The 20,365-nt window shown below is 40.5% G+C and overlaps 1 protein-coding gene across 2 annotated transcripts in view; it reads left to right on the top strand.

The window, feature by feature from the left end:
• The window catches only part of LOC122812266 (tetratricopeptide repeat protein 39A-like), an 825,358-nt gene extending 812,120 nt beyond the window's left edge, over positions 1–13,238 (top strand). For both annotated transcript variants that reach the window (XM_044084661.1, XM_044084663.1), the window contains exon 18: positions 9,663–13,238. In XM_044084661.1, coding sequence (XP_043940596.1) covers positions 9,663–9,777 — 115 coding nt within the window. In that variant the 3' untranslated portion in view covers positions 9,778–13,238. The remainder of the gene's footprint in view (positions 1–9,662) is intronic.
• Positions 13,239–20,365: the final 7,127 nt, after the last annotated feature.

Genomic DNA, 20,365 nt, shown 5'->3' on the forward strand with positions numbered 1-20,365 from the left:
GGCAACATCCTCAGAGAAGAACAAAGGGGTGTAATTAGAAGACTTCAAGGTAATTCACAGGTGTGCCGTGATGCTACACTTTTACATACAGTAAACAAAGCTGGTATGATGGCAACCAGTAGTCTAAAAATTCTTACCCTTCTGAGTTGTTGCACTATAACAGTACAAGAAACTTTGCGTTGCACCACCTTCCATTGTGGCTTGCACCATGCTGTTCTGTGATTCAGCCATGCCTTTGCTTCTGAACAAAATTAATGATTCAGATAAAAGATGAGAATCCAATCTAGGAACCTCTAAATGTGTGTGCAACTCAGTAAGACTGAGTAATACACAGCACTGCACATATTCACTTGAGTAAGCATTATTGGAAATCAATAATGCATCCAGGAAAAAATATTTAAAATAACTCAATGCATCCAAGAAAAAAATATTGCAAATAATTCATAACGTATTCAGGAAAATGTCATTACTGCAAATGACTATGGATCCATGGAAAAAGACATTACTGCACATAATTCAAAATGCACCCAAGGTAATAAAATGCATCTAAGAAAAAAATTATTGCAAATAATTTATAACGTATCCAGGAAAATGTCATTATTGCAAATGACTATGGATCCAAGGAAAAAGACATTACTGTGCATAATTCAAAATGCACCAAAGGTAATAAAATGCATCCAAGAAAAAAATTATTGCAAATAATTCATAACATATCCAGGAAAATGTAATTACTGCAAATGACTATGGATCCAAGGAAAAAGACATTACTGCACATAATTCAAACTGCACCCAAGGTAATTGTTGCAAATGATTCATAACATGTGTAAGAAAATGCTTATTGCAAATGATTCATAAGAGGCCAAAGAGAAAGCTCATTATTGCAAATGATTCAAAATGCACACAGGAAGTGCAGACAAGGAGCATGTTATAAAACTGAAATCATGGATACGATTCTGCAGAGCATCAACCTAGTTCTTATTGCCAGAAATCAGGGCCCTCCTGTGAATCAACTCAGAACCTATATTACTGTGCCAGTTCCACCAGCAACTGTGTCCATACTTCAACTGTCCAGAAGTTTGTAGAATTTCCAAATGTTTACCCCATACCTTTGGTCTGTTCCTCTTAAAAGTTGTGGTTTGCATGACTTTTGTGGCTAATCAGTGAGGACTAAATTCACTAAATAATGACAACCATTTCAGTTTCATATTCTAGCAACTTTATAATTTCATAAGAGCAATATTTAAAATTTGTCACCCCCCAATTATTTTTGGATTTGACCAGATGTTTTCAATATGAAATAACTTTTAGAAGCAATAAATAACCTTGCTAGAGAAGTCATGGGAATATATCTTATTAATAGTACATGACAAACAGTCCCAAAGCTTATTTTGTTTGCTTTATCCAGTTGGTGACCACAGCCCCACTGTCAGCAGAGTTTAAAATATAGAGACAGTAACCAGAGGTTGATCAAGAGTTTTTCAACAATTACATAATGACACTAGCAAATTAGTAATCCACTGTTCACTAAAACTGCTAGATAAGATGCAATATTTTTTCTGCAACAAGGTAAACAAGTCACCTGAAAAAATGTCATTGAGAAAGGGCACGATTCATCACTGTAAAGCATTATCATTCAATGTACCGTTATCCTTACAGTAAGTTATTCATATTTTCTGACTACCATAACCACCACAGAAAATGTGACTAAGCATAGTTAAAAATAAACAAAATATTTGAAAAGTAAAGAAAAATAAAACATAGATGTCAAAATACTAAATCCAGAATAAAGTTCAAAACACTAAAATGCAGAGGAGGAGAGAAACAAACAGCTCTGTGATATCACTACCAGAAGTCAGAAACAACAGTGCTTTTAGTGAGCAGCCCGTGATTAAAAATAACAGACACATCAGAACCCTAATTAGTCTACATTCTATTGGCCACAACTGTTTATAAACACTTGGTTCTCAACCAATCACTTAGGTTCATAGGTTCATACTAGGCTATCTGCCCTGGGGCATTTATAAGCATAGCCCAATTGTGTTTGGCTTACGCCACCCCTTGATTTGAGTATACTGTGCCCTTTTTAAAGTTTAGTTTACTGTGCCTCTGTCTAATAGTGACACGGAAGTAATCCCCGGGACAAACCTACGATCCCCCATCCACTCATCAAGATTCGTGCTCTGCCTAACATGAATTGGAATTCTATTCCAGAGCGAAGGGAGCCTCTAGGTTCTGAATTTGTCCCTCCAGCATGTTCTATTTATTTCTGTGCTGAGGTTCAAGTCCCTCGAGCGCGTGGCTCTAAGGGATTTAGATTTACTGAGGTGGAGCATGTCCATTAATTCTGGGTTGGACATAGCTTTATATGTCAGGCATAGATCGCCTCGAAGTAGGTGGTATGCAACTGAGTAGAGCTGGAGTTTTTTTAACCGAGCAACATACGGCATCTGTTTGAGTCCCTTGATCCTCCTGGTGAGGTACTTTTGGGGTCTTTCTAATTGCTGCAGGTGTCGGGTAAGGTACATCCCAAAGGGGGCGTTGTATTCTATGATGGGCCTGATGAGGGATGAATAAAGGGGCACGATTACCTCTCTTGATCTAGATGTGAATCCTTTCATGATGAGGTGGGCTATGTAGAAGGTCTTTCTAACTACTTTGGCAATGTGGTTGTCAAAGGAGATTGCTATCAACTTGGGTCCCCAGATCCCTAATTACTTTCTCTGTACTTAATGGGTTACCACCTATGTTGGTAATTTGTGGGCACATTGTTTTTGCCAAAGGGTATGACTATACACTTTTTGGCATTTAGCTTTAGACCATGGCTCTGGCACCAGTTATCCGTCTCTGCGAGACCTTTTTGAAGGATGTTTGTGTCAGCTTGAGAGTCGATTATGGCGCCCAATTTGCAGTCATCTGCAAACTTGGTTAGCCATAGTCCTCCCACGTTGGCCTGTACCTCAGAAAAGTAAATACTGAACAAGAGAGGTCCCAGGACAGAACCTTGTGGGACGCCACTTGTGACCGGTTTCATGTCTGACATGGCTCCAGCAACTCTGACTCTGTGGGTTCTGTCTTTGAGCCAGTTTGTGACCCATCTTGTGACATAGGGGTTTATATTTAGGCTGGATAGCTTATCTATGATGCCCGAGTGGGGTACTGGTCCCATGGAAACAGTGTTTTTTGCTTTGGAGAGGGCGGCCTTCACCTGAGCATCAGAGATGTTTGGGAGGCTGCACTCTGCCGGGATAGATACTTGCTCTTTTGTGGGGGAGGGGGTGGAGAAGTTTGTACTGAATCTGTCTGCCAGGATATTGGCGATGTCTGTGGGTTCAGTGTATTTTTTGTTGTTTAGAATCAACTCAGAACAAGTCTGGGAGTTGCATCCCAGGTTCCTAACATAACTGAAAAAAGCCTTATGATTGTCTTTAGTGTCCTGTGCAATTTTTCTCTCAAAGCTGGCCTTGGAGGATTTTATGAGGGATCGTAATTTTTTGCTAGTACTGATCAGAGATGCCTTCCCTTTTAGGGATTTTGCTCTATCATGTAGTAGCTTCCTCCTTCTGTTGTACATTTTTTTATGGCTGGGGTCCACCAGACTGGACGCCTGCCTTTGGATGATTGGATCTTGAATTTGTTTGGGATAGCATGATCCATGCATTCCTGGAGATGTCCGTAGAATGTGTTTATATAGGATTCTGCAGTTTGGGCTGTAGTTTCCACTGGCCCTGGGGCCTTGAAGGATTCCACTTCGGTTTTGAGAAGTGTGAAGTTCGCTTTTGAGAAGGTTTTCATTGTGGTTTTCTGGGCTGGGGGTGGGGTCGGGATGTGGATATCCAGTAAAATTAATTTATGGTCTGATCTTACAAATGAGGGATATACTTCTGGTATGGAGCATAGAGTCCCCATGTTGGGAATGATCAGGTCTAGTATGTTTTCCCCTCTTGTGGGAGTGGTGACTAGTTGTTCCATAGCATTTGAGTTTATAAATTCCAGGAACCTTTGGGCTAAGGTGCTGGGGCTTGAGTAATGCTCCCAGTCTATGTTTGGGTAGTTGAAGTCACCTAATATAATGGTGTTCGGAGAGATCTTCATGTTCTCCAATGTTTTCAGGAAAGCCAAGTGGGATTCCTGACTTTGAGAGGGTGGTCTGTAGGATGCTATAAACTGAAAAGCAGTCTTGCCCACTGTCAGTTGCACATGGATGGTCTCAGATACTTCGTGCAATGCCACTAACCCGGAGGTATGGATAGCCTTGATAAATATGGAAACTCCCCCTCCTTTTGTGGTTCGGTCCGGGTTTTGGGGCCAAAAAGCATGATATGAGGTATAACCTGGTAGTGCTGGGGTGCTCTCTGGAGCCTTGAACCAGGTTTCTGTCACTGCACAGATATCGATGTTCTCCATACTGAGGAGAGCTTTGAGTGCATGCATCTTGAGGTTAAGACTTCTGGCGTTTAGCAGCATTACCCTTAGTTTCTTGTTCCTTGTGCTGTCTATGGAGGTGAGTTTGACTGTTGAGCCTTGCCTAAAAAAGGCACTATGGGGTTGGCAAGAGCCTTTGCCAATATCCGAAAGCCCAGGGATGACAGTTGCAAGCCATCCCTAGCGAAGCAACGTGGCTTGTCGAGCATGTCATCCCAGGCTGACAGACACTGGATCCCCTTTGAATGACACCAACATTTTAGCCAATTGTTAAAATCGATCATTTTGTCTTTATACTGTGGCATCATTCTAGGTGAGGGTAAGATGCTGCTCAAGGTCAGGGTCATACCGCCTGGGTTACATGATCAGAGAGCTCCTCTATGTCTCTTTTCATGTAGTCGAGGGAGGTACGTCTCAGGTCATTCACGCCAGCATGTACAATGACCGAGTCATATTTGTATTTGCTTTGGAGTGACCTGAGTGCTTGTGTTATGTGGCGGATCCTAGCGCCCGACAGGCAGCTCACTGTGACCTTCTCTTTATTCAGCCTGGTGAGCGGGACGCCAGTGTGTCTGACAATAGAGTCACCTATTACAAGAGTATCAGGTGTGTTATTCAGCCTTAAGGGCTGTGACTGCTTGGCACACTGACTTTGTGTGCTATGTGTTGTATGTGTTTTGTTTTGGGGTAGCGTTTGCTTGGATGTCTGCTTTGGAGGTTTCTGTTGCTTAGGTAGATTTTTATTTAGAGCCTCCGAGTATGTTTTTGTGTTTTTATGTGTTTGGTTTGCTGTTGTGGTGGGACTATGTGATACTGGAATTGTGTTGTGTGAGGTTACCTTCTCCTCCTGACTGGTTACACCAGTTTTGAGATGAGGGAGCACAGCCTCCAGTTTGGCTATATGGTTGCATCTCTCACATATATTTGAACCTGTTTGGAGGAGGAGAGGGTTGTCCGTGTACATGAGACAGTTGTAACATTGCCTCAAAATTCCCAGATTCACCAGCTGGACTGGAGAGGAAACCATTAACTGACCTTTGGACATGCTAGAGTAATATAGGGAACTGAATTAAAATGGACCAATAGGGGACAAGGTAATCGTAGAGAGTATAAGAGTAAGTAGTGCTTATGGTTTATTAGTGCTAACTTGTAAGATTGCTTATTTGGACCAGTGAGGGGCCTTAGAATGAGAATATGGTGTTTAATTTGAGAGATAGAGCAGTTCTAAGGGAAAAAGTGAAGAGCAGACTTTGTGGAGCCAGGAATAGTTTAAATCAAATTAGGCGGCGCTGCCCGATGTTGCACTATGCGCAAAAACGCGCAAAAGAGGGTTTTAAGAGAGGGAGATCAAGGAGTTTGGAATTGACCCAAAATGGCCAATAAAACTACAGTTTCAAGGCAGTAACCACTCCCACAGGGGCAGGCAGGCTGCTCAATGTTTATCACTGCCACTGATGAACACAGAGACTTCCCTTTAGCCCAAGCAAACAATGGCCTCCAAGAAACTTACAAAGAGTTCAGAACAGCAAATCTGTAACTGAACTTTTTTAAATCTCAGAAAAGTGGGAAAAAAGCAAGATTTTTTTGTTTTTGTTTTTTTTAAGGAATGCAGAGGTTCATAAGTATCAACAAGTTAGAACAGTGCAGTAAATTACCCCACACTTGAGTGCTAGGCCAGAGACAGATAAAATGCAAGTTTTAAGAAAAAAAAAAACGATTTTAAAAATAAGTGCAGGCAGGAAATTCAGTAATCAGCTCTGGGTTGTGTTCTAAATACAGTTACCAACACAGAAATCAAGTTTAACAAGCCAGAAAATGCTCAAAAGTAGGCGGCAATGCAGAAAAACTTAAATAATCTGAAGCAAAATACTTAAAATCTCAAAATGTAAAACAGTGTGTTTTAGTATTATAAAATGTGGTTGTCCCCAGAATGGATACATACAATCAGAGTGAAATTCTTAAGTTACAACATAATACAGAAAAGCTTAATATAATAGATTAAACTTGCAAATGGATAAAATAAAATGAATCTAGCTGATAACAGTGATAATATGGTGCAGTGATCCTCTTACTTAAGAGAGACAGCATTAAGTAAAATATTTTACATCTTACAATAGAGTATTAAATAATAAGCTGACAAACTAGGAGACCAAATCTAAAGGCAGGCAACTTTAGTCCAGTTAGTCGATAATAGATGAACCACATAGATTATAAAACAAATCTCTCTTCATCAATACTAAATCTTAAGTCTTCTAGTCACTAGACATTTTATTATAGGAGATAAGTACAGCGGCTTTGGTATAATGAATGTTATCTAACAAATATAAGCCCGTATAATTTATTTGAGAGAATGTACTTTAAAATTTGTAGTCTGCTTAAATGGAACCCAGCAGAAGATTGTCAAAGTTTACCTCAGTTATTTTATTCGGTTGGAGGGAAATGTCATGGAATTTGGTGGATAAAGTAGTCAAGGACCAGCAATGACTTAGGTTTAATTTCTGTTCCTTATGGTAATTTTGATATCAGCAAGCAATATTGTCTGATATATGGTCCAGTCAGTGTAGTTAATAGTTGTCAAAGTGAAAGACAAGTATACATAAAGGTATTATTCTTGTCCTGTGTGTCCATTATACCATGAGATTGAACTTGTTTCTACAGTGCAATAGTTAACTTCATGGTAGACTTTTAGGACTATTGTCATCTGCCTATTAAAGGGTGTGTTTCAGTTTATTCATTTCCAAGTTTTCCTGCCACTTGGGTCATGAAGCTCCCACTAGCAATTTTCTATTTATATCTTACATTATTTTAGAAAGGAATTTGCCTCAGTCTGCACAGCATATGCTAGAGACCACACTTTATGTAGTTTTCACTGTCGCTAAACACCTACAAAACTGCATCCTTTCCCAAGGCTTGTTTTTGCTAAGGTCTGTAAAGTGCAATGAAGCACCTGTAACTGCTAAAGTGACATTTTTTCCAAAAAGTTAGTTGAAGACATCTTTGTGTGAAGAAGAACAGTGATGAGTTATATTGCAATACGACATAAACAGATTGGAAAATACTTACAGGAGAAAGACTGGAAACCATAGACCTCCTGGGAACAATTCCAAACCCCACAGGCATGAAGAACAGAAACGATGAACCACCAGCACCACGGCAAGGCAAGCTGGAGCTCTAAAATTCCCCCTCCGCTCTCAGTGTCCCTCTCGAAGTCTCGGTCAAAGATGAATTAGCTAGCACTTCTCTAGGCTGCGCAAAGTAAAATGGCCGCACGATATTCCTTCCTTCTATCAAGTAGCACGCCATGCTCACTCAATCCCCAGAGATTGGAAGGCCTTCCACCATCCATCAATGCTGCTGATATGCAGACTGAGCAGACCTAATTGAGCCCTCCATCCACCAAGTCCACTGCAGCCGCATAACTTCCCAACTTCTGCTTCTGCATAAACAGAAACGTTCGAAGGCACATGCTGGCTGCATGCAAAACAGATGCAGTAAAGCAATGCTCTGATTGGCTGAGATGTTTACAGCCAGAACAAAGCGTGCTTTACTGTAGATCTCAGGTGTACTTGCACCCAAACAGGGCACTCTGGAAAGTAAGCTTATTTAAGCTTAAAAACGGGTGCTCCCGGTTAATTTGGCACGATTGAGAGCTATGGAGATGGGTATGATGGGAGGGGAGTTTGTACAGTATTTGTCAGTAGTAGAAATCAGAGTTTTTTGTGTGTAAGGCTGTAAAGTATTTGTTTAGGTGGGGTGAAAAAGAGAGTAAATGCACATAATGCAACCTTATTGAAGGAGGTACCTTTCATAGCTGAACTGCACAACTAACATAGGACAACACTGCATATATTGCATATTTTCACTGAATGAAGGTAAGCAAATGGATATGAAGATGACCGTACTGCTCACAAAGATGGGAGAATGAATGCATCGTACCTTGGTATGATTGCACCAGTGCCCCACCTGGGTGAAGATGAGGCTATATTAAGACATGTCCACTTCTGCAGTGTGATCACCCCAGATAACACCATTTTGAAGGGTCTGTTGTATCCCTAGGAATATGACTTAAAGTTGGTGGAAGGCACATCCTTCTAGAAGAAGGAGGATCTCTTGTAGAAAGATCCACAGTGGGAATATCTCTGGAGTAGGTAAAAGCTAATTAGAAAGAGTGGGGCAAGAGTGAGTCCTTTTAAAGTGCAACAGCTGCTGAGTCCCCCCCCCCCCCAATAATAATCATTATAAATAACAGGCTTTGAATGTTATTTACACGTGGAACACTTCATAGTGGATCTGTAGGTGAAGACAGCTTTTCTCTGCTGGAGTGGTTGGGACTTCTCACTGAATGTATTTTTCTGAAAAAAAGTAAGTGTTCTAAATTGCCACTCACACTACTTCCAAAATAAACTTCTGTATCATGTTGTGCTTTTCTGTACTAAATTAGCACGATGTACAGGCAAATTGCATAAAGGTTATTAGGTATCTCTTATTAGCATACTGTTCCTTTTCCATACACATAACAATGCCGTATCGGTATATAAGGCTTTTCAACATCTTGTGTCACTACTTGTTTGCTGTGGTGGGAGTTGTGACAGCTGCTTCAATTGCATGATGTGTTAGTGTGCAACTTGCTGATTTATGTGACTAAACAAGTTAACATTATGTCATGAGGTAGGGGGAGTCTGGAAGAGTACAGCCCTCACCTGTGCAGTGGTTTGGGTTCGGTTTTTACTCATAATTCTTACCTTCACCCTTTTTGTTTGGTATAACTTAAGTTGCTTTGTGCTCTGAAATGGTGGTGTGTGGCCAATTGAATGAGCCTGCTGTTGTAATGGGTTTGAAATCTGTGATCCCCATTTAATTCTTCTTATAACAACTGGTTGAACATCTTTGTGGCTGGTAATTAAATGGAAGTGGTATGCAGACCTGAGAACATTAGTGTCACTGTACAGTTCTTGTCTAAAATGGGTGGGAGGTTGGCATAATGGTTAAGGTGTTTACCTTACAGATGCAAGATTTGATTCTCATGTGGGGTAATTGGCTAGGGTTAAAATGGCCCACAAGGGCAGTTACCCTAGTACTACTCTATGAACCTATGTGAAGTTAGGAAACCTATGCAGTGATCTGATATATTATCTATATAATTAGAATTGGATTTTGTGTTATCTTGTTAGAATGAAAAGTATTCTGTATTGCAGTACATTTGCCATTTCATTGTTCCTTTTATGTATTTCCTCTTCTAGAAACAACTATAAAGATTACTCAATGGAATCGAGAACACTGTTCAGAATCCATGCAGCCCTCGCAAAATTAAAGGCAGAACAAGAAGAGAATAGTGTAAATGGAGCCTCATCTTAGTACAGTGCAACAAACAAAGGAAATAGTTGGACTTTGACTGAAAAGCACTTTCCAGATTAATAAACTTGAAGTGTCCTGCAGGAACTGCCCTTCCCTTCATCACTGTATCAAAAGGACTCACGGACATACATAAGGAAATATTTACCAGTTCAGGGAACGCCGCTCATAACAGAGACCTATAACTAAGAATAATAAATTATTCTAAACTGTTGCAATGATTTATGCAGATAAGTATCTTTATACAGAATCTCCTTACTCATGTAGAGGGCACTGTTCCTCAGGACAACTGAAAATTGCTTTGTGTGTAGAAGACAAGAAAATGAACTTTGATTTATGGGCATTGACAACCCTAGTAGAAGGAAATATTAGGAGTGCAATTTGAATGTGTGTGTTAGCCACAGTCTGCAACAAACTGTGGTGTTTGCTGCTTCTAAGTCCATGCATTTTATAGGAGGACCACGAAATAAGTCAAACAGAGCAGTAATATTACTGCTTAATACGAAGTTTGTAACCTGACCTGCACAACAAATAGCAGCTATTAACTAAGATATGTTACTACTACTGCTGAATCCACTGTTGCAGCTGTACGTATGCTCCTCTTCTTGTGTAGGGTAAAGTGAGCGAGTGTGATACATCAAGATTGTGACCCAAAATGATTTTAGTAATTATAATGGCAGACTGAGCTTTTACAGCAATTATATATTTTATGTCTTGTCCAAGCCTTTCTTTGGAGGGAGGGGAGGGAAGGGGGTTGGTACAAAAAAATCACTCTTAAGAAAATAGTGTCTTGTGCACTGAGCCTGACATACCATCACTTACACAGTAAAACATCACTCCCTACTTAGGTGTTTGACTTTTTTCATAAAATTCTAAACTATCGGGTGAAGTACTTTACTTTTTTGGGGGTTTGAAGTTGGGAATGTTGTGGCTACAAGGGGAAAAGATCAGAACCCCTTCATTATACTTCTGCCAAGGCCTAACTGTGCAGCAAATGCCGAATATTACAGCTGCACACACCCATCATTTTTTTTTAATTTCTTTTGATTTGCTAGAATTTTGACAAACCTGTATGGCAGACATTTTTTTGGCTTTGATAACTGTATGGTATCTTGACTGCAAGCTATAACATTCTTATATGCGCCATTCTATCATCTGCCATGAACTCTTAAAAGTTTAGGTTTAACCTCATTGCAAAGACAAAGTGGAAGTTAAGAAACTTCTGTCACTCATGGTTTGGTGTAAAAGTACAGTTCAGGGTGTATGTTCCTTCCTGCTTCACTTTCCCAGTGCAAAACCATTTCCACACATCTGCTGTCTGCAGTTTGATTGATATGTGAGTAAAACTATTAAACTGGAACAACCAGTGTAATTTATAATTCTGGAAGTTCAAGCAAGATGCCATGGGGGGGTGCTGATACAACTAGAGATAGTAACTTGTTACATTAGGTCCATTAAGCCTCCATTTCCTCTTCTTTTACAAAGAAAACTGGGCAGGTAATAATCTGCGTAGACGAAGGTTTGTGTTGATACAAGTACTTTTCACCAAATATTCTGCAACTGTTTTTATCAGGCATATGTTGAAGAATTCTACTGTCTTCCATGAATCCACATATAGCAATTTTCTCTTTGTTGGCAGTGGGGGGGGGGTTACAACTCTGTTGGCAGTATTGCATATATATTTGCTTGTACTAACTTAAATGTGCATTTTCAATTGTACCACAAATGTGATCATTTCTGTTTAGATATGCCTTTGTTCAAAGGAAGAATGTATTCCAAGATTTAATGTGCCACAGTAAAAAAAATATATGGCATCATTAAATGCAGTCTTCCATTTATATTTTGTAACATATTTGTTAATGACAAAATAAAAGCTTGTGCCCTTCTTCTTGGAACCATGTTCTACTGTTGATAAATGAGTGTTAAAAGAAATCTCAAGTTGTCTAGTGCTGACCAAACAGCTACCTTTAGTACTTCAGTTTACTTCAATAAGTATTTACAACCCTGTACATAAATGGCTATATTTGCATTTACCAATTTTCATTATCTAGTTAATTAACAGGGCTGTGTATGATTTGGGGGGGTACAGAAACAGTTGTTTCCCATATCTGGGAACAAATCACACTCAAAATGTATTCCATGCATGCATACTCTTCCCCCCACAGTATAAAATCCAGTTTACACTTGCAATGTTCTGTAGCAGCAGTAGTGTTGCTCTCCACTTCTTAATACTTCTGAAAGACTTGGCCAACTATTGTCAGCATACGTTCGTTAGTTGCTCCTTGCCTGCAATTTGTAATTCCTCATGTGCTTAATACACTTCCCAATCCAGAATCTCTGCATTATATGACAGCAGTCAATCCCTGTCTACCACTGCACATAACCGGGCAACCAACTTGCAATTCTTTTGGTCCTAGTGAATGAGCAAGCCATGTGATGGGCCTCTTTCTGCCGCTTTGGGGGCAGAGAATTCTATCTCCTGTCAGTTAATGCTTTATCAGTTGATGGGAAACTGGGAAAGAAATGCCGGGGTGCAATACTAATGAATTGTTAATTGGAGCCAGCAGTCCCAACAGCCATTTTTCTCATTTTTTTGTTGAAGAGAAAGTGTCTGATGTGCCTGTCCTACCCAGCATGCACTGCAATGTTGCAGCCCATGAGCCTTTGCTAAGAACTTAACTATAGCATCCTCAGGGCAGAACAGTCAGTCACCTAAAGGACCTTCAGTCTTACCCTAGTCTACCAGTCTTCTATAAGGCTGGCTCCTTTCTTGAGTCTTAGTTGCTAGTGTTGTAGTTAGAAATTAACCTGTGGGACATCAGGTCATCTTGTGCATGTGTATATGGCTATCATACTTTAAAGTTTTATCCATCACTTCATGTATTCCTCCTGAAGTCAGCCAACATGTCTATAGATTTCAGGTATATATACTATTACTTCTGTAATTTGAGGGCTAGCCAAGCAATCGTGTAAGTGATCTTTTGTTAATACTGACTGTCCTTCCTGAAAGTAAAAAATATATAATAACAAAATGAGATGTTTTCCCTACCTGAACTTCTTTTACTATACATTGTCCTATAGTAATTTTTTTTTCATTTCCGTTAAAAATACATGAAGTAATTTGCAAGCTGTGTAATGGCAAGCCTGAGGAACCAGGACTTGTCTAATAAACTGTGCCATATTTATTTCTCAAGGGAAAACCAAATGTGTAAATCAGGTACAAATCTTTATTGAGTCCGTGTGCTGGCTCTTTCATTTTACTGCTTTAGTGTAAATAACAAGCCTTTTATTTCACTGAATCATATAAATTATTGAATTTAATATAATGAATGTTAATTATGTGTTGCTGAATATTATCCTAAGAGTGGTTTTAAAATGTAGGTAAGAATACAGCACTCCAGTTCACTGAAAATAAACTGTACTGCTGAACTAAAAAAATAAATAAATAAATTTACTTTATAATTTTTCTTTGTTTTGTTTTTCATTTTTGCTGTACAAACTTCAACAGCCATTTTTGTTCTGGCTACAAAACTCTCATATATTAAAACCTCAGCTTTGGCCGGCTAAGATCTAGCTGTATTCAACCGGATGTATAAGAGAATTTAAGTACCTTTTATCTGCCCTTTTTTCAAATAATACAGCATTTTAATTGATTTATTTGTGTTGCATTGAATATTAACTGAACTGGAAGTTTTGACTTTGTTTTTTCAGTTAGTGCTTGCTAGAATTGTATTGCCTGTTAGTAATTGCAGGTGGGGGTAGTCTCATTCATTGATATCCTGTCACTGCCTATTTAAGTGGTACATTTTGAAATATTTTCTGCTTAAAACCTCAGCTTTGGCGGGCTAAGATCTAGCTGTATTCAACTGGACATATAAGAGAATTAAAGTACCCTTTATCTGCACTTTTTTCAAGTAATACAGCATTTTAATTGATTTGTGTTGCATTGAATATTAACTGAACTGGACGTTTTGACTCTGTTTTTTCAGTTAGTTCTCCACCCACCCTCCCTGTGTCTGTCTTGGTGGCTTTGAAACTGCCCGCCCCTCTTGTAAATTTGTGTTTGGATACTCCTTCTGGGCCCATCTCATTTGCTCACTCAACTGAGTGCAGTGAGATCATATTCTGATTTCAGGCACTACTACTGTGTACAAAGAGAGCATCTGGGAAAGAAAAAAAAATTAAGCTTGTTTCCTGTAAGTGGTCTAGACTGTTTGTAGGCTTCTGAGCCCAAAGCCTTTCTGTGTTGGAGGGAAGCCTTCTAACTTAATTTTGTTTCTTAGAACTAGCCAGTTTTCTAGTTTCAGCACTCAAATCTGTTTCTTTGAACTCAGCACTTGTTCAGAACTCGTTGTAAGCACTAAATAAGCTGCAAATTACTACAGCACTCAACTTTCCTCACTTGTCTAGAGGAAAGCAGTTTTTAGTACTTAAGCACCTATCCAGGCATGTCTAAGGGTCAGCTCCTGGTGATTTATCCTGTCTACCTGATGAATCTGGGCATCTTGGGGCAATGCAACAATTGCCTCATGTACACAGACAACCCTCTCCTCCTACCATCCAACACTACAAACTGTGAGAATACACTTATATAGCCAAACTGGAAGCAAAGCTCTCTTCACCCAAGACTGGACGAGACAGTCAAGAGGAGAAAGTAAACACTTGCACCACACCACACTCATCACATAGTCCCTCAAAACCTACACCACCAAAACACACACATAGAAACACAAAACACACCTACATTTGCGGAGGTTCTCAATAAAAACCTGACCAAGCATCAGGGACCTCCAAAGCAGAAATGCAAGCAAACTCCACCCCCCAACACAACCCAAATGACACACAGCCCACAAACTCAGTGTGCCACTCAACCACAGACCATAAGGCATAACAACGTACCCAGCACTCTAGTCATAGGTGACTCTATAGTCCGGCACACTGATGTTCCACTCACCAGGCTAAACAAGGAGAAAGTTATTGTAAGCTGCCTGTCAGGTGCCAGGATCCGCCATATAATGCACGCACTCAGGTCACTCCACAACAATTACAAATATGACACTGTCATTGTCCATGTTGGTGTAAATGACCTGAGACTGACCTCCCTGGACTACATGAAAAGAGACATGGAGGAGCTCTCCAATCTTGTATCCCAGGCAGGTATGACCCTAACCCTGAATAGCATCCTGCCATCACCCAGAATGATACCACAGTACAAGGACAAAATGATTGACTTTAACAATTGGCTAAGCTTCTGGTGTCATTCTAAGGGGATCCAGTATTTGTCTGCCTGGGACGACATGATCGACAGACCACGATGCTTTGCCAGAGATGGCCTGCACCTGTCGCTCTTAGGATTCCAGATACTGGCTAAGGCTCTTGCCACCCCTATAGTAACTTTTTTAGGCAAGGTTCAAATGACAAATTCACCTCTGTAACAGGTACAAGCAAGCAAAATCTGAGGGTAATACTACTCAATGCTAGAAGTCTAAATCTCAAAATGCACTCACAGCAGGCTCACTCAAGGCACTCCTTAAAATGGAGAACATCGACATCTGTGCAATGATAGAGACCTGGTTCAAAGCTCCAGAGAGCACCCCTGCATTATCAGGCTATCATTCATACCACACCTTTCGGCCACCTAACCCGGAATGAAGCACTAAAGGTGGAGGCGTGTCCATACTCATTAAGGATATCCACACCTCCAGGCTAGTTGCACAGCATAATGCAGCCGAGATTATCCAAGTGCAACTAACTCCGGGCAAGACTGCAATCCAAATTGTAGCTTGCTACAGACCCCCCACCATGCCCCAGGATTCCCACTCCTCATTTCTTGATACACTGGAAAGTATTAGGGTACAACCCAACACCCTAATAATGGGCAATTTCAACTACCCCACCATTAACTGGGAAAACTCATGTACCAACTCTTTTGCTCAACGTTTTCTGGAATTCATAAATTCCAACGCCTTGGATCAACTTATTCACACCCCTACCAGGGGCAGCAATATCCTAGACCTGGTCATTACCAATATGGGAAACTGGTGTTCCACACCAGAGGTCAATTCCTCGTTGGTCACATCCAACCACAAGCTAATCACCCTAGACATCCACATCCTGCCCCCACCCCTAATTAGGGAAACCACCGTAAAAAACTTCTCCAAAGCCAACTTCAGACTTCTTAAGACAGAAGTAGCAAATTTCATGACACCCATGCAGACAGACAATAGAGGTATGACTGCTGAATCCTACACAAATGCACTTTATAAGCACTTACATGAGTGCATGGATCATGCTATCCCTAATAGAACCAAGATGGTATCCTCCAAAAACAGGAAGCCAATCTGGTGGTCCTCTTCCATAAACAAACTCTACAACAGAAGAAATAAACTGTTGCAAAAAAGAGTAAAATCCCATGACTGGAGAACTTCAAACTCAGTAAGAAGCTGAGACCCCTCATAAAATCCTCCAAAGCTAGTTACGAAAACAAAATTGCCAGACTCTAAAGACGACCACAAAGCAGTCCATAGCTATGTCAAGAATCTTAATGGCAACACTCAGATCTGCTCTGAGTTACAGCACAAAGGCACTAAATATACAGAACCAACTGATATTGCCAACATCCTGGCAGATAGGTTCAGTGCTAACTTTACCCCCCTCTCACCCCCTAGAGGGCCCATCCCTATACCGGAAGAATGCAAAGTTCCTGTAATCACTGCTGCACAGGTAAAATACACACTCTCCAAAGCCAAGAACACAGCATCCATGGGACCTGACAATATCCCAAGCTGCATTCTACATGAACTACAGAATGAACTGGCACCCTACCTAAGTACCATGTTCAATCATAGCCTCACCTCAGGCTTTGTGCCCACTGAATGGCGCACCACAATGGTTATCCCACTCCACAAAGGGGGAGCCATGACGGACCCTGGGAACTACTGCCCCATTAGCCTGACGAGCCTGGTCTGCAAGGCCATAGAACGTATCATCATGGAACTCATAAACAAAGACATTGGTAAACCCCAAACTCTGGACCCTACCCAGTTCGGATTTGTAAAAGGCAGATCATGTCTCCTAAATCTGATTGACTTCTTTGAAGCAGTCACCAAAGCCATAGATGAGGGTAAAGTTCACACAGCTTATCTAGATCTCGCCAAGGCTTTTGACACCATCCCCCACTCTGGAATTACAGATAAGCTCACTAAACTAGGTATAAATTCCTATGTCACAAGATGGGTTGCCAACTGGCTCACTGACAGAACCCACACTGTGAAAGTAGCGGACTCCAAATCTGACTTCAGACCAGTGACAAGTGGAGTACCACAGGGTTCAGTCCTGGGCCCTCTCCTGTTTGGTATCTACTTCTCTGAAGTACAGGCTAACACAGAAGGTCTTTGGCTAACAAAGTTTGCAGATAACTGCAAACTAGAAGCCATAATCAAAACTCCTAATGATGTGGACATACTACAAAAGGGCCTCACTGAGACAGATACCTGGTGTCAAAGCCATGGCCTGAAGCTCAGTGCCAAAAAGTGTATTGTCATCTGTAGCCATGAACTACCACATAGCTGGTAGTCTACTTAATGCCGAAAATGTGATGAGACCTTGGGGACACAGATGGACAGTAGTCTCTCCTTTGATAATCACCACAGTGGTTAGGAAATCCTTCTACATGGCATACCTCATCACAAAAGGTTTCTCATCCAGGAAAAAAGTGGTCATTGTTCCCCTCTACTCGTCACTCATTAGACCCATTATAGAGTACAGTGCCCCTTTTGGTATGTACCTCACAAGACATCTACAACAACTGGAAAGGCTACAGAAATACCTCACAAAGAGGATTACTGGCCTCAAACAGATGCCCTATGCAGACTGTCTCAAAAAATACCAGCTTTACTCTGTCGCATATCGCCTACTCAGAGGTGATCTCTTCCTAACATACAAAGCTATGTCAAACCCAGAGCTGTTGGACATGCTCCACTTAAAGAAATCCCAATCCCTCTGAGCTACACGCTCTGGGGACCTAAACCTTGTCACCACAATAAACAGAATAATCTGGAGGGATAGATTCCTGTCCCAGAGACTTCCCATACTCTGGAACAGACTACCTATCTATGTCAAACAGAGCTCCTCATTAGCACTCTTCAAGAAAAATCTTGATTGGATGGGAAATAGGAAATTTACCCCAGGGGTCACTTCTGTGGCTCTGCTAGACAGGGGCACAGGAAAATCATTTTCTTGGGTGGCAAAAGCCAGGGTGCAATTTTTGGTTCAAGAAAAATATTGATGATTGGATGGGAAATTGGAAATTCACCCCAGGGATCGCTTCTGTGGCTCTGCTCGACAGGGGCACAGGAAAATAATTTTCTTGGGTGGCGAAAGCCAGGGTACAATTTTTGGCTAGGCTTATATAGGCCCTAGGGCCAATAGCCTAGTACCTACCTATGACATTCAGTACTACTTATTGTAGTAACTTAATTATTTATGTTTTGCTACAGTGCCTGTCAGTTTTACAATGGTAGTGTACCCATACTAAGATGGCTGGTAGATGGTGCTTGTACTGGTGTCTCAGGTGGCACAGTTGGGTACTGGCATTTAAAACATTGTAACTGTATAGCTGAAGTATGCACATAGGCTGAGCACCAAGCTAAGCAGATTCTATACATCCTGATTGTAAGTAACGTTCATAATATAAAAGAACAATTCTGGAAATGTGAGGAAGGTACTGGACTGTGACAGTTTCAATGGCTGTTAATATGCCAAGCTGAATGTATTTTCACTGGAAAACTGACTAGAACGAGTGTCTTGATTTGGTGAGGTGATGGGTTCTTCCTTTCACACAAACCTTCTACATTCTCCCCTTAACTTCCTGTCCATGCTTATTCTACCCTCCTCCATTTAGCTGTATTTACTCCGCATACTTTAAATTTTTAGTAGCTGACCTCATTGTTAATGCTCTAGTTTGTTAGCTCCAGAATGACTTCATATTAGCATTTTACTATTTTTAATAACTAGGTTGCTTCTTCTGTTGGGCTTTATTCTATGTATCCTGGTCTGACCTGAAACCAGTCCATATGGATCAGTTCTATACTCTAGCTAATAAATTTAAATAAAGGTGCGTCAGTATATGTAGTGAGGGGAAAGAACCATCCTAACAGCATCAGTAGCATGAGGAAGAGGGAAAAATGAGCAGAAAGATTCATAAATAGGGAAGGATGAGGTTCACTGCATATTGGGGCCGTTGGGAAGAGGCTAGGCTGGTTGTTTCTATATGGGGGCACTGCGCAGTATAGACACTGAAGAAGCCATTGAAGGATCGGGATGCCAGCATCTGTACTTCAAGAGGAAGCCAGATGAGTCTAACTGCAAGTGAACAGGTGCAAGAAGGGACTGAGCTAACTAACTCTCTGCACTGGAAAAATGAGAAAGGACTTGAGTTAATATTTATTCCATGGAGTGGATATCACACTGAGAATAGCTGTACTATGGGGAAGGAAAAGCAATGGGAACAGGCTGACTGCATCTGGGCTCATGGAGGGAATGGGTTGACAGCATTTTGACATCTGTACCATGGGCAGGGGAAAAAGAATCATGGAGGCAGTAGCTGTAACAGAAGTATGGAGAAAAAGGGGGTAAAATTGTCAGAACTTTGAAAGGAAGTCAACTGACAGCACTGGTTCTGGGGAAGAACCATGAAGATAGTATAGGTAGGAGGGAAAACTATGACATGAGCATCTTTAACAAATTGGTGAAGAGGGACCAGGCTGTTGGCACAATTTCCCACATCAGTATATTTAACTGCAATACTCTGATCTTACAATCAATAATTGATCTAACCAAAAGCTATTTAATATTTTACTTTCCCATTCCATTAACTGACCACCAAAGACTATACAAATGGATTCTAGTTTGTCATAACCTTCTAGCATGGGTAGGACCTGCATGCCTCTAGAGCTTATATTTCTCAGTTTACACATTTATACATCAAAAGTTTCATCTTCATGTTGCATTCAATTTAGCAAATTAGAATTTAAATCACTATCCTACACTATTATAAGTTTTGTATTAAACCACACTGTACTCCATAAGCACTTCCCAGCTGTTGATATGGCATAATCGACAGTCTGCCAGGGGCACTTATGTGAAAAGTGTAACCAAAAAGAAAAGTTGTTGCTCTTGAACAAGTGGACAAAAAAGAGATCTCCCCTTTCTCGCCTAAATACAGTACAGATGTAACTTCCTCCCTATAAAATCAGCACATCTAACATTCGGTAATAAACAGATTTTACATAACACAGTATAATGTCTTTAAACAATGCAATATCTTCATTTTCTTACTTTAGTTATCCAAGGATCAACGTTCATGTATTTAATCTATATTTTCCATTGATTTCCCAGGTTTCTCTGTTAATTTTCCATTGTAACTCTTCATTAACTATGCTCTTCAGAATATGCATCTAATACAGATAACTAAGTGTTGTCTCAGAGACTCTCCTTCCACCCTCCAACTAGATTCCCCCTGAGGGGGAAGCATTTTCTGGATCCATATCTCAAGTCAAAGAAATATCAGAAAGTGTGGTTTCACTAGCAT

This window comes from Protopterus annectens, chromosome 9.part0, assembly GCF_019279795.1.
Source record: "Protopterus annectens isolate FY-2018-M chromosome 9.part0, PAN1.0, whole genome shotgun sequence".
In the NCBI taxonomy this organism is placed as follows: domain Eukaryota; kingdom Metazoa; phylum Chordata; order Ceratodontiformes; family Protopteridae; genus Protopterus; species Protopterus annectens.